Below are 12,918 nucleotides of genomic sequence, written 5' to 3'. Positions count from 1 at the left end.
TTGTTATAGATGACCAATTTTCTCAGCCAGTTTCTCTTGCTGGCAGGCTGAATTTTGCAGTTCCAAAGAAAGGATCAATTGTTTTATTATTTATCTTAAAAAGTAATCTTATAAAAACCTTAAAAGAATCACAAATCTAAACTTTTATATAAAAAAAGTAATTTCTACTTTAAATCCTCAGCATGCTCATCTACTCACTAACAATTTTCATTACACCGTATCAGGAAGCTGAGCTCAAAAATGGGTATGAGAAATTAATCATCATCTTGATCAACAGCCCGACCTTAGCAAGATAGTCATGCCTGTGACTAATTAGCTCAGTGCTAATCAGGCTGCCATTGTTCTTGTTCTCTGGCCTCAAAAAATCCCTACCTCAATTACTAATAGTGTGCCTTTTTGAGTTTCAAATTGTTCCCCACGATTTTCTACATCAGAGCCACCAACAAAAAATATCTTAATATAAGTTCCCTAAAATCTGCTTCTCCAAATTCTTTCTAAGGGTGGTGGACATTGCTAAAAATCTACAACTCCAAGCTCTTTCTGAGGGTGGCGAATGAATCATTAATCTGCCCCAGGAGCAATACTTGCGAGTGCCAGTGAAACTGCCCAGTGAGGGGCCAAGAGCCCCCTTAGGATTCTTATACAACTCCTAGATTCTGAGGGAGGTAGTGATGGTGAGGGCAACCAGCAGACAGATGCTCCATAACAGCATGAGGTCATCGAGACATACTCCTCGGGGCTCTGCCTCTCTGCTGCACATCATGGCTGTCTAAAGCATGGACCTCGTCCTGTGAATTCTAAAGCTGTTTTGCTGTTCCCCCTACAATCAACACTGCTTGGTTTTCCACTGTGCCCATGAAAGGAACAAACACGAGAGACAGAGAGATCTGTAAATATATGTGTTATTATTGAATCTCATAAGTAGATGGAATGTTGGGAAGAATTTAGTTCGGCTTCTGAGTGGAACCCACAGGTGTGTTTCTTTGAAAAGGTGAAGCCAGCAGATGCAACATCCTAAATGTGAATTCCTGCACAGATGGAGAATCCCAGCAGCCCCAGGAGCCCCACCTTTGCGCAGGCTCCAGTATTTGCCTCTTCTGCAAATAGAAAAAAAAAAAAAAAGTAAAGAAATAGCATAAAAAAAAAAAAAACAATATTTTCAAGGTTTCCTGACTGTGGTAGGGGAAGCGTTATAATTTCACAGCACCCAAGATTTTAGCCTTAGGTGTAGTTGGAGTAGTAAATTAACTTACATAAGACCAACGGCTCTGCAGGCGCTGGTCTGGTGGATGCCCTATGGCTCTGTGCTGATGGCCTGCCCTGCTTCCTCTCTAAGCGATTAGGAATGCTGACTTTCTAGGCTAACACACAGCAAATGCTAACACCTTCCTCCTTACCTCCTACTACCCTGACAAATGCCTTTTGTTGAGTTCATTGTCTACGGGTCCTGGCCTCATTGTCACAGTCAGTGCAGGATTCAGCAATGATCACTGGTAACACCGGGCTGCTGTCCTCTGCCTTCTCTTCCCTGGGACACTCACTCTATGCCAGATCCTGGCAGCTTTTCTTAGCATTTCCAGAAAACACTGTTTGAAAGATGCTCTGGAAGTGATTTTCTACATGGAGCACTTATGTATGAAAAAAACAAAACAAAACAGAATAACAGGGGTTTTCTTGACTCCCAGGAACCCTTTCTGACCGTATCCTTCGCTTTCCCTCAGCTGCTTTCCCACAGCACTGAACCCCAGAGGGGCAGAGCTTTGCCTATTTCTGTATTCCTAATGTCTCTAACGATCCAGGCAAATGGTAGAAAGCCAGTTCCTGAAGTAAACTGAACTAAGTCATGTTTTCACTTATGCATATTTCACACAGCCCCCTCCCGACAGTGGGGCATCCCGCAGCTTCCAGAACTAGGTTGGTTCTGTTGGTACTCACTTGGCGGCTTTGTAACCACCTCCCCCTCATACAGGGGGATGTCCTTGCACAGCTTTTTAATAGGTGACCCAAACAGGAACCAGTCCACCTTCATGAGCATGGACTTCAGAGGGTTGTACCGGACCCAGGTGTACTCTCTGGAGGCCATGGTGTTCATCGTCTAGATGACATGACAGAGCAGAACAGTGTAGAAGAAACTGGTAAGCCTGGTGGACCTTCCTTTAAATTGTGAATGGCTCTTTCTGTCCAATGGTTAAATAAGGGACATTCAGGGATGTAGTGAGAATTGTGTAATTTTGGTTTCTTTAAAAGATAGAAATGTTATGGGACTGTGTTTCGTTTTAATCCCAGGTATGGGATATGGTGCTGTTTTGTGGCAGCTGACTATGATTTGCCTCGTGCTCTGGTAGGGGTGTGTTTGGTTTTGCCAGCTTCAGATAGTTTCTGCAAGTGTGTGATGTTTGGAATTCTGGGGACTTTTCAGAGGGTAGATAAATGCTAGGGCTCCAATGGGTGTGGCTGGTTGGTGGTTGGATGCTGTTGGTTGTAGTTTGTTAAGTAGCCATGGACAAAGAATAAGGAGGAGGAAGAGGAGGAAGAGGAGGAAGAGGAGGAGGACACCCCCTTAACCAGCAGGAAGTAGTCTAATGATAATGATGACTCCTTTCCCCTCTATCCTTTTTTTTTCATCTCCTATCTAGGGTGTTGAAAGGGAAGAAGTAAAAGGGTGAAGAGTGAAAGGAAAAAGAACCCACAAAGTAGCAAACATATCTTCTCTGAAAACTCTGTCTGGAGATTCTCACTCTTTGGTGTTATTTGTCTGTGTCTTTGTATCATTAAATAGCATAAATGTATTCATTTTCAATGAAACACTGTATCTTAGATCTCACCTGCAAGAAGAAAGGTTCACCAACCCCTCTCCAAAGACAGGTTTAAGTTTTTTATAAATCCAAGCATTCAGGGCTCTGTGATGAGAACTGTGCTGACATGAGTTTTCCTCCCTCCCTCCCTCAAATGTGAAAACATGTTAGTAAGGTAAGTGTCATATGCATTATGTATTATGGTCTCATTCTCATCCCTTCGTGGGCTGCAGCATGGCTGGCTCAGGAGCAGAGTTTTCAAGGAGCCCCAGATTACCTGCTTCTCATAGATGTACCGTTGGAGCTTGTCCAGAGCAGGGATGGCTTTGTGGTCCATCTTGAGAATGTAGCAGGCTCTTCGGGAGAGCACCCGGGATGCAATGTAACCCTGAGTGGGGAGAGCACAGTTACTGACTCCATGGTTTCTCGGGTTCCTATTTGGTGATGTTGATGCTGAGTCTTGGAAGAAAAGCTTGAGCACCCACGATGAACTAATGCTGTCAGTCTGAATGAACTTCCCTCCACTCATCTTTGATATGAAGTTTTAATTTCTCCACTTGGCATTTGTAACCCTGTGATTGTACCTCTGTGAGAGTTGGCATATGCTCTTTGTATTCTGGAATCAGGACCTACAATGGGGAGTTTAAAGACTGAGAAAGAATAGCTCTCTGCCTCTTTCCTTTGAATTTTATTCAGCCTGATACTCAATTTTGACTAACAAGAATATCACTCAACAGCATAATGCCTCCACGTGTGGCTATTTAAATTCAAACCCAGTGAACTTTGCAATTTATTTCAGGACACATTTTGAGCACACATTAGCTACAATGGTTAGTAGCCACAGTATTTCCCCTTCAGATAACTCAAACACAGAATAGCTCTGCCTGGCTTGAGGTTCTCTTAGGCCACATTGTTCTAGAAGATTCCTAGGCGGGCTTACATCTACCCTCACCCCACACGCTTTTCCTGTCCCCCCCCCTTCCCTCTTCTCCATCACTTCTCTGCCTCAGACTCTGTCCACCATTCTGGAGGGAGCAGACTGTGGAAGCCGCATTAGAAGTGCCCAGGTGTGGGGGAGTTTGACATGAGGGAGGATCACAGGCGGTCATGACATTCTGATCTCAAATGGAAGTTTTATCTGTGATGCTTTGGATACATAAAAAGCATTCTACTTTCTAGTTTTCAATTTCCCAAAAGTTTTAGTACCTAAACTTAACACTAGACTGACCCAAGGAAACAACAAAGGAGTTACACAAAGTCTTCATAATTTGATTCTTTAAAAGCCACTTAGGGGATTTTCGTGAAATCTACTAAAGATAATTTTAGTTGCACTAGCTGTCAAAGACTTCAAACACTCTATGCTTTAAAAAGTGGCGTGATTGTGAGCCTAGCTTTTAACGGCTGAGCCATCAGCTCTACCCAGCAGGGTATCAAAACATATGCTGAGACTCATAGCCAAACTTTGGGCAGAGTGCATGGATTCTTGGGAAAGAAGGGGGAGATAGAAAGACCTCAAGGGGACAGGAGCTCCACAAGGAGAGCAACAGAACCAAGAAAACTGGGCACAGTGGTCTTTTCTGAGACTGATACTCCAACCAAGGACCATGCATGGAGATAACCTAGAACCCCTGCACAGATGTAGCCCATGGCAGATCAGTGTCCAAGAGGGTTACTTAGTAATGGGAACAGAGACTGTCTCTGATATGAACTCAGTGGCTAGTTCTTTGATCACCTCCCCCTGGTGGGGGAGCAGCCTTACCAGGCCACAGAGGAAGACAATGTAGCCAGTCCTGATGTGACCTGATAGACTAGGGTCAGATGGAAGGGAGGAGGTCCTCCCTTATCATTGGACTTGGGGAGGGGCATAGGAGAAGAAGAGGGAGAGAGGGTGGGATTGGAAGGACATGGGGGAGGGGCTGGAATACAAAGTGAATAATAAACTGTAATCAATAAAAATCAAATAAAATTTAATAAAAAAGAAAAGAAAGTGGCATGAAACAAATGCCTGGCACCAGCAGGAAGAGTACATGCGGGAGTGTCGAGAGGAAAAAGGAGGAAAAAAGCAACTTCAGACACGCAGTACTGGTGGATATACCTGCTGGATATCTTCAGGTAAGGCAGCCCATAATAAGTCTTGGAGGAAGAAATTACTAAATTAATCAAAATCAGGAAACTAGCTTTTGGAGCAAGTTTCTAAGATGTATTGTTAGCCCAGCAACAACACTGGGAAGGACTCATAGAAAGCGTCATGTCATCTGTCCTACATAAAGAGTTTAAGCACATTCATGGTTCTCCTTTTCTGCTCATTTAAGAGTGCTCATTTTTTGTATATTTTTATCAGAAGTTTTCATTCATTCATTTATCCATCCAACAGGCCTGGGCATTGCTTTGATCAGCCTTCCAGGCCAGGAATGGGACAACATCATCATTGTCAAGTAAATGTATTTCTTTTTCAGAAATGGTTTTATTTGTTTGTTTAAAGGGAAAGACAAAAGTAAGAAAAAATGTTAAGGACTTGTAAAGATAGGTCATATAATTTAAATATTTACTAAATAGCCGACCCCTGCCCTTTACAAAACCAATCTTACGTAAAGCTCCCTCCCTCTGCTTACATGCTTATAGTCAAAAATAGTGGTGGAAGAGCAGGACCCTGCGTGGACGTTGATGGTGGCGGTGTTCCGCTGGTTATCGATGGTCACCGTCTCCTGGACGTTGCCACCACTGTTGCCTGGGCTGAAGATGTTAAAAACCTAGACGTGACAACAGAGGCAAGATAAGTTTTCCGTAAGCTGTGCATTTGAAAGGCAGCTCATTCACCAGGATACTGACTTCAGTGAACCGCTCACTGGAAGCCCACGCAAAGCTTGTGTGTGCTGAGACGAAGTGCAGGCTTCCCTCGCTGGCTTACTGTGTGGCTTGGGTGTGAGAGAGAGAGAAGCCATTGCAAGGGAAACGGGACGCACCACGTTTTAGTGTGGTGGGGTCACCTTGTGAAGGCATTGCAGGCAGAAATAAATAACTGCTTCCTCTTTTCCATGAGTGGGACTCTATCTCGAGGAAGGCCGTGGGATTCTCTGGTCCTTGGGATGGCCTGGCCTCACACAGTTCTTGTCTCTTCCCGTAGCTCTAAGACGCCAACTCACCTCATCCGCCTGAGATTGTACTCCAAAGATGGACAGCACCACCAGAAATGCCACCTGAAAAGCACATCAGCTCTCTGAGGGTAGTCACTCATTGAGGGGGTCCACAGGTGGGCACCGAGGGAGAGCGGCCAGCCATCACAAGTAACCAGCCGTCTGCTTTTCTACTTTAAAAAGTCGAAACCCCGCATTTGCCCTCCCGGCAGGCACTTGTTGAGTTCGTGCAATTTGTTAGACACACGGTTCTTGTTGGCCTCCCATTTCCCAGCTGTTCAGTGTTACATCGTCTGGATGGCAGGAAAACCTGGGGCAGGCGAGCGGAGCACTCAGGTAGCAGGGGGAAACCTGGTGTAAGTCACACAGGTACTCAGTGAGTGGACACGTTTTATGTGCTTTGATCTAAGGGGGACATTTCAGTTTCTTGAGGCTGAGGGAAAGAACCATTCCGGAGGAGGATACTGGGAGTACAGTTAACCTTTGACCTCAACTGAAGCATCCATCTGCCGCCATAGCCCGGCAGCCCATAGCCCTCCACAGACACAGCTCTGATGCTGTGCGGAGGATGTTTCCAAGTCTGCGCCAGCGTCACCCGCAGGTATTTAGAGGCTGGGGGAGGACGGGCTGGGGGGAGGGCTGGTCTAACCTCCTCTTAGCCCTTTCCTCTGTTCACCTCCTGGCGCCTGGGGTACAGACACACCCTTACATGAGCTCCCCGCACCCCACCTCGGGCCGGCTCTCGACTAGACGTTTGGACAGGGGACTCAACTAAGCATCTCAGTGGACGCCTAGAGAGAGCCCAGGAAATGCCCTCTGCCCCAGGGTTCCTCCCACCCACACAGAGGTTGATCCATCTTGGCTTTGAGTTTGTGCTTTAGGCCTTGATCTCCTCCTGGAAAATCAAGAGGCCCTGAGAGGGGAGCCCTGGTCAGCTGAAGGCCTTTGTCTTGTCGCTTTAGGGCTAACGGTCAGCGTGGCTGAGAGGCGAGGCCCGGGGGCGGGGGGCGGGGCTCCCATACTGTTTGGGGCAGAACCCCCGGAATCCGGGTACCGGATGGAGGAAGGGAGAGTCATCCCGGGGCTTATTTCACATGGTCTTTCACACCTCTCTCATGTGACAAATGCAATCGCTCTCAAATGCCTACAGGCCCACAGAGGGACGAGAAGGGATTCTCCTTCACCGTCCTCCAGGTGAGTCTCTACTCACTTCCTTTCCCCCTGCGTACACTTGGAGCAAACCTAAGAAAAGCAGACGACCGACACACAGGTGCTCAGCCTGGCTCCCACCCCAAGCACTGCCCAGCGCGGTGGACATGCGCAGTGCATGCCTAAGGCCCGCCCGCAGCGAGGGGCGCGGGAGGGAGCGCGTACTCACGGTTTTCATGGTGCCTGGGGACAGGGAGCCGCAGCGAGTGCGGATGTGGGCGGCCTCCGGCCCTTATATCGGCTTCAAGGTGTGGAAGTCTCTCTCCCGGTGGCCATGTCAGAGGAGATGGAGACCGTATCTCCCTCCGACACACCCCGGCAAACTCCCTTATCAGCACCGCGGCCTACCCACATCCCGGGTATCGCTCAAGTTTGCTCTCCTGCGCCGAAAACTCCCGGTTGGTCACTCTGCAAACACTCCGCTTACCCGCCCGCCCAGGTCGCTCAGGGTGCATCCGCCCTGTCACGACACTGCGGGACACTTGTTCTTCCCACGCAGACACCAGGGAACGTTCTCGCTCCTTCTCCCAAATGTAGAGTCCTTAAGGCGTCCGGCCCTACGCGGGCTCTCTCTAACACCGCCCGGGGTGAGGACAGGGCCTGGGGCTTCACTGCAGACAGCCCGGTGGGGTGGCTGCCTCTCCTTCCTTCAGAGGCTGTGGCCATCCCCAGAGAGTCGCGAGAAATGAGCACTCTGTGAAGAGCGGGTGACACGCTCCCACTTACCTCGAGGGAGCCTCAGATTTGAGAAAGATGGCGAGGGAAGGGCTAGTTAGCTGGTGTGGGCTGGTGAACAGAGAAGGCAAAGGGGGGTTTTGTTTTTAACACAACTGTGAAAGTGCGAGGCACTGAGCCAGGAGCTAGCACGAATAAGCAATATTTTAAAGGAGAGAGTATTTAGAAGCGGGTGAGCCGGGTCCGTGGAACTCTGCTGCCCTGCTTCCCAGCTGGGCGTCTTTACTAAGTGTTCCTGGGGTTCCTGCGGCAGGAACAGCTGCCACCCATAGCCCATCCCTGGCTCTAGCGGCACAAGGAAGCAAGAAAGCCAGGGCTCCAGACGGGCTTGCTTTCAGATGTGTGGGATACCCTCTGCCTCATTTTACCCTGGGAGTCCAAGTCCACAGGCCTAATGCTGACACTATTTAGAAGGTGTTGTAGCATTTCCCAAACACGGTGACTATATTAACTTGTCGCCCTGCTCTCATTTCTGAGGTAGGAATGCCAACGTGCAGCGAAGCCAAAGTAACTCCTTGGGACCACACAACCTCCAAAGGCCGGGGCTGAGGCTTGAGCAAGCCTGACGGGCAGCCCTCCCTCTCAGCCACAAGTCCTCTCAGACTGCTGTGGGACAAGCACGAGTTCTCGCCTTATTGAGGTGAGCAGAAGCAGCGTCTAACGGATCTTTAACAGATTACTCCCAGCTTAACGATAAACAGCCTTGGAACTCTAATCCCAGCACTCGAGGGGCAGAGGCAGGCGGACCTCTATGAGTTCAAGGCCAGCCTGATCTACAAAGTAAGTTCCAGGTCAGCCAAAAAACCCTGTCTTGAAAAAGAAAACACACACACACACACACACACACACACACACACACATTAACACACACACACACACACGCGCGCATACACATTAACACACACACACACACACGCGCGCATACACATTAACACACACACTCACACACACACACACATACACACACATTAACACACACACTCACACACTCACACACACTAGCCTTGGAAATTGTGAGGCTTGGCCATAACGCCAGGTGAAAACTTGACTAGGGGACCATGAAGCTAGCTGAGCTGCCACCCTTGCCCAAGCCTCACAGTCGCAGAGTGAAGCCACAGACATGGAGGGGCCTGTGCCAAGCCCATGCACGCTCAGATCCGCAGCACGGTTCTGTGAGGCAGGGCGGGCCTGTGGACCTCCAAAGCACTCACTCACAGAGTTGTTTCCACTCCCGCAGGCGTCGTTCTTTATAAGTTTTGCTTTTAGTCTTGCCTTAAAAAGTGTTTCCAAAGTCCTTGATGCATTTTCCTACATTTTCTTCAAGTCCCGCTTTTCACACTAAGTTTACTGTTTACCCCGAGTGTAACAGGAGCCTGACACAGTTTTCCCTCCCTTAGACATCTAGTACTCCCAGCATCTGTTAGTGAATAGTGCAGACCTCCTCACCGCTACCTTCTAAAGCCGTCCAGTTTCCATGGGAATGGCCTCCTCCTTGCTTCGTTGGTTCCTCCGCATCATTCAGTGACACCGACTCCCAGGCCTACAGTTCTCATAGCCAGCAGATCAGATCCCCCGTGTTGCTCTTTCTAAGTGTTCCTGCCTGTTCGAGTTCCCTCAAGCACCGGCGTGCTTTCCTTTTGCTTGATTTCTACCTTGGTGCTTGTGGAGTGACTGCTGCTTGTTGTCTGGTGTCTTGAGCTACTTGTTGCTCCTTTACATGGAGTCTCTTTTGCTATTTTAAATGGAAGCACTAAGAAATAATATATTTACCGCTAAGTACATTGTATTTGCACCATATAACTATTTTATCTTTTTAAAAAATTCTTAATTGCTGCTGTGATTTATTTCTCTTTAACCTGGTTATTAAGGTATTTTTCAGTTTCTCTTTCTTTCTTCTTTCCCTTTGGGACAAGGTTTCTCTGCGTAGCCTTGGCTGTCCTAGACTTGCTTTATAGACCAAGCTGACTTCGAACTCACAGAGATCCGCCTGCCTCTGCCTCCTGAGTGCTGGGATTACAGGCATGCGCTACCACACCTGGCTATTTTTCAATTTCTCATATAAAATTTCTCTCTCTCCATCCTTCCTTTCCTCTCTCCCTGCCTCCCTCCCTGTTTGCCTTCCTCCCAAGCAGCTCTTTCTATGCATATAGTCCACCTAACAATTTCTTCAGATATTCAGTGTGCATGTCTTGAAATCCTCCCCTACTTTCTCCAGTTTTTCTCTGTCAAGCTTCTTCCATTTGCATCTCTCCTCCCATCCTTTTCCTGTCCTCACCACTACACACACCACTGTAATGATTTAGTCAGACTGTGACGACGTTCTGACTGTGACGGTGTTCTGATGCCTGTAAGATGGAATCTCAGAGTCGTTTTGCATTTCTCTGACAACTAAGGATGTTGAACATTTCTTTAAGTGTTTCTCTGCCATTTGAAATTCCTCTTTTGAGAATTCTCTGTTTAGGTCTGTGCCCCATTTTTTAACTGGGTTTCTTGGTTTGTTGATGTCTAATTTCTTGAGTTCTTAACATATTTTGGATATTATCCCTCTATGTGTGGAGGTTGTGAAAATATTTTCCTATTCTGTAGACTGAAACTGCAGTCAGAATGCAATGTATGAGAGAAATACAAATAAATAAATAAATAAATAAATAAGAAACAATGCCTACATCTCCATGCAGGTGAGCCAGAAAGACAAACATTCTCTGTCATCTTCAGTTCCTATCTTTAACTCTTCAGATGTAACTATTTTTCCTGAAGTAACTGCAGAAACCAGGACAGTAAAAAGGGACCATGGGTAAGGTGGCATCAATAGAAAGGGGAATATCAGACTTTAGTGATTTGGAGGGGGAAATAAGAAAGTGGGGAACTCTAATAGGGGAAAGGAGAGATAAGTACAGGTGGAGGGTAAAATAACAGTTAAGATGCCAAAAGAACAGGCATAAGGAATTATATTATTATCTTCCTTGATTATATATATAAGTCTGTGTATAGATAAAAATAAATAGTTTATGTGAAAATGTTTCATCTCGACTCACAGTTTTTCCCGCAAATGTCATAGAATATGTAACAAAAACCCCAACACCAGGCATGGGATGCTCCTTTCGAGTGCTGGCCAGGGTTGCCCATGGCACTCTCAGAACATTAGAGGCTATTGCTGTTGCCTTTGGTTGCCTCCCAGAACTGGAAGGTAAGTCCCTGTTGCTGAAAACTCTATGTACCGGCAGCACAGGGCCTGAAGTAACTATGCAGGAGCTGACCTGAAAGCCTCCTTCCTGAAAGCTAGCTCTCATTGTCCCTGAGGGCACCATGCAAACTTCCAAGGCAGGGAAGCAAGCAAGGCCTACCCAGCCTCAATGCCTATGAACTGAAATAACAACCAGCATGGACAGTCATCCCCGAGGATGCGCTGTGTTGTACATACGTTGTCAGTGGTAACCGACAGCCCTCTAATTTGACTTAAGGCCTTAACAAGAGGGAAATCATGTCTGGTACTGGAAACCTAGTCAGTTCCCTGGGGCTGGGGAAGTCATGGACTGTAGAGGAGAACCTGCAACTGCCACTTTACTAAGCTATCACAGTTATTAATTACACTTTATTTATCTATATATCCATAGACAAGCATAGATCTCAGCCCTCATCAGAGAAATGTGCACTTGCAACTGATGGAGACCATTATAAAACCCACAACCAATCAAACTGCAGAGAAAAGTGACAGTGTGGGGCCTGGCCCAAATGATATATTTGCAAAACGTCGACCTAAGGTTCCAGTGTCGTGGTGGGGAGGAGGGGCAGAAAGATTGTAAAAGTCAGAGAAACAAAGTTTTCTGTGAGATGTCAGAGAAGCTACATCTATGAAGTCTAGTCAGCATAGCTGCCCTTAAAAAGACAGTGCCCACAGACATGCTAACAAGGAAGGGAAAAAATCTCATGGGGCCTCAACCCTATCTAAAGAAGTAGAGGCAACTAAAAAGAATGATGAGAATGCTCAACTTTGATGTCGTACACACACACACACACACACACACACACACACACACGTCCCTAGAGGAACGAGCAGGTTATATTAATACGTTTAGAAATGATATCATATGTTTATTATAAACATGTATGTTGTGGTTTGAATAGTAATGGTCCTGTTCATTTATTTGAATGCTTAGCCATCAGGGAGTGGAACTCTCTGAAAGGATTAGGAGATGTGGCCTTATTGGAGTAAGTGTGTCCCTGGAGGTGGACTTTGAGGCTTCAAAAGCCCATGCCAGCCCCACCCCCCCAGCTTCCCCTCCCCTCTCTTTCTCATCCTGCCCCTCAGGTTGTAGGCTTTAGCTACTGCTCCACAAGCACACAAAGCAACATGCTCCCTACCATGATGATAATGGACTAAACCTCTGAAAATACAAGCAAGCCTCCAGTTAAATGCTTTTCTTTCATAAGAGTTGCCTTGGTCACAGTGTCTGTTCACAGTAATAAAACAGGGATTAAGGCAATGTATATGCAACAGCAACTAAAGAAATAGGCCATGAATTTGAAAGTAAGAATGGAAGGGTACAGAGGAAAGGTTGGAGCAAGGAAAGAGAAGGAGAAAATTATGTAATTATATTTTAATTTCAAAATTAAAAAAAAATAAAGAGAAAAGAGTTGAAAATTCCAAGTGTTATCCAAGAGTAGAAGAACTGAAACAATTATGGATTGGTGGTGGCAGGCAGAGAACAGTTTCAGGTGTTGCTGCCCAGGCACCTTCCACCCACCAGTTTTGTTTTGTTCTGTTCTGTTTTGTTTTTTGAGATAAGAATCCCTCCCTGGGCTGAAGTGTCACAAATAGGCTAGGCTGTCTGACCACTGAGGCCAGAAAATCCACCTGTCTTTGTCTTTCCAGTTTCAGGATCATGTGCACACACCGCCAGGCCCAGCCTTTCTATGTGCATTCTGGGAATTGAACTTAGGCTGTCCTGCCTACAAGGCAGGCACTCTATCAAATGAGCCATCTCTCAGGCCCCAAATGCCCTTTAGTTGCTGAATGAGCAGAGAAGCTAAGGACCAGATGAAAC

General features: G+C 46.7%; 1 protein-coding gene across 1 annotated transcript; it reads right to left on the bottom strand.

The window, feature by feature from the left end:
- Nucleotides 1-1,014: 1,014 nt before the first annotated feature.
- Gkn2 (gastrokine 2) lies at nucleotides 1,015-7,006 on the bottom strand. The gene is made up of 6 exons (XM_055617426.1): nucleotides 6,899-7,006; nucleotides 5,939-5,992; nucleotides 5,408-5,545; nucleotides 3,073-3,183; nucleotides 1,936-2,095; nucleotides 1,015-1,094 (listed from the first exon to the last, which is right to left on the bottom strand). The coding sequence occupies exons 1-6, from the start codon at nucleotides 7,004-7,006 to the stop codon at nucleotides 1,015-1,017; spliced, it is 651 nt and encodes a 216-aa protein (XP_055473401.1).
- Between the last annotated feature and the right edge of the window lie 5,912 nt (nucleotides 7,007-12,918).

This window comes from Psammomys obesus, unplaced genomic scaffold, assembly GCF_907164565.1.
Source record: "Psammomys obesus unplaced genomic scaffold, mPsaObe1.curated_primary_1811, whole genome shotgun sequence".
In the NCBI taxonomy this organism is placed as follows: Eukaryota; Metazoa; Chordata; class Mammalia; order Rodentia; family Muridae; genus Psammomys; species Psammomys obesus.
This window is presented reverse-complemented; position numbering and strand designations above follow the sequence as displayed.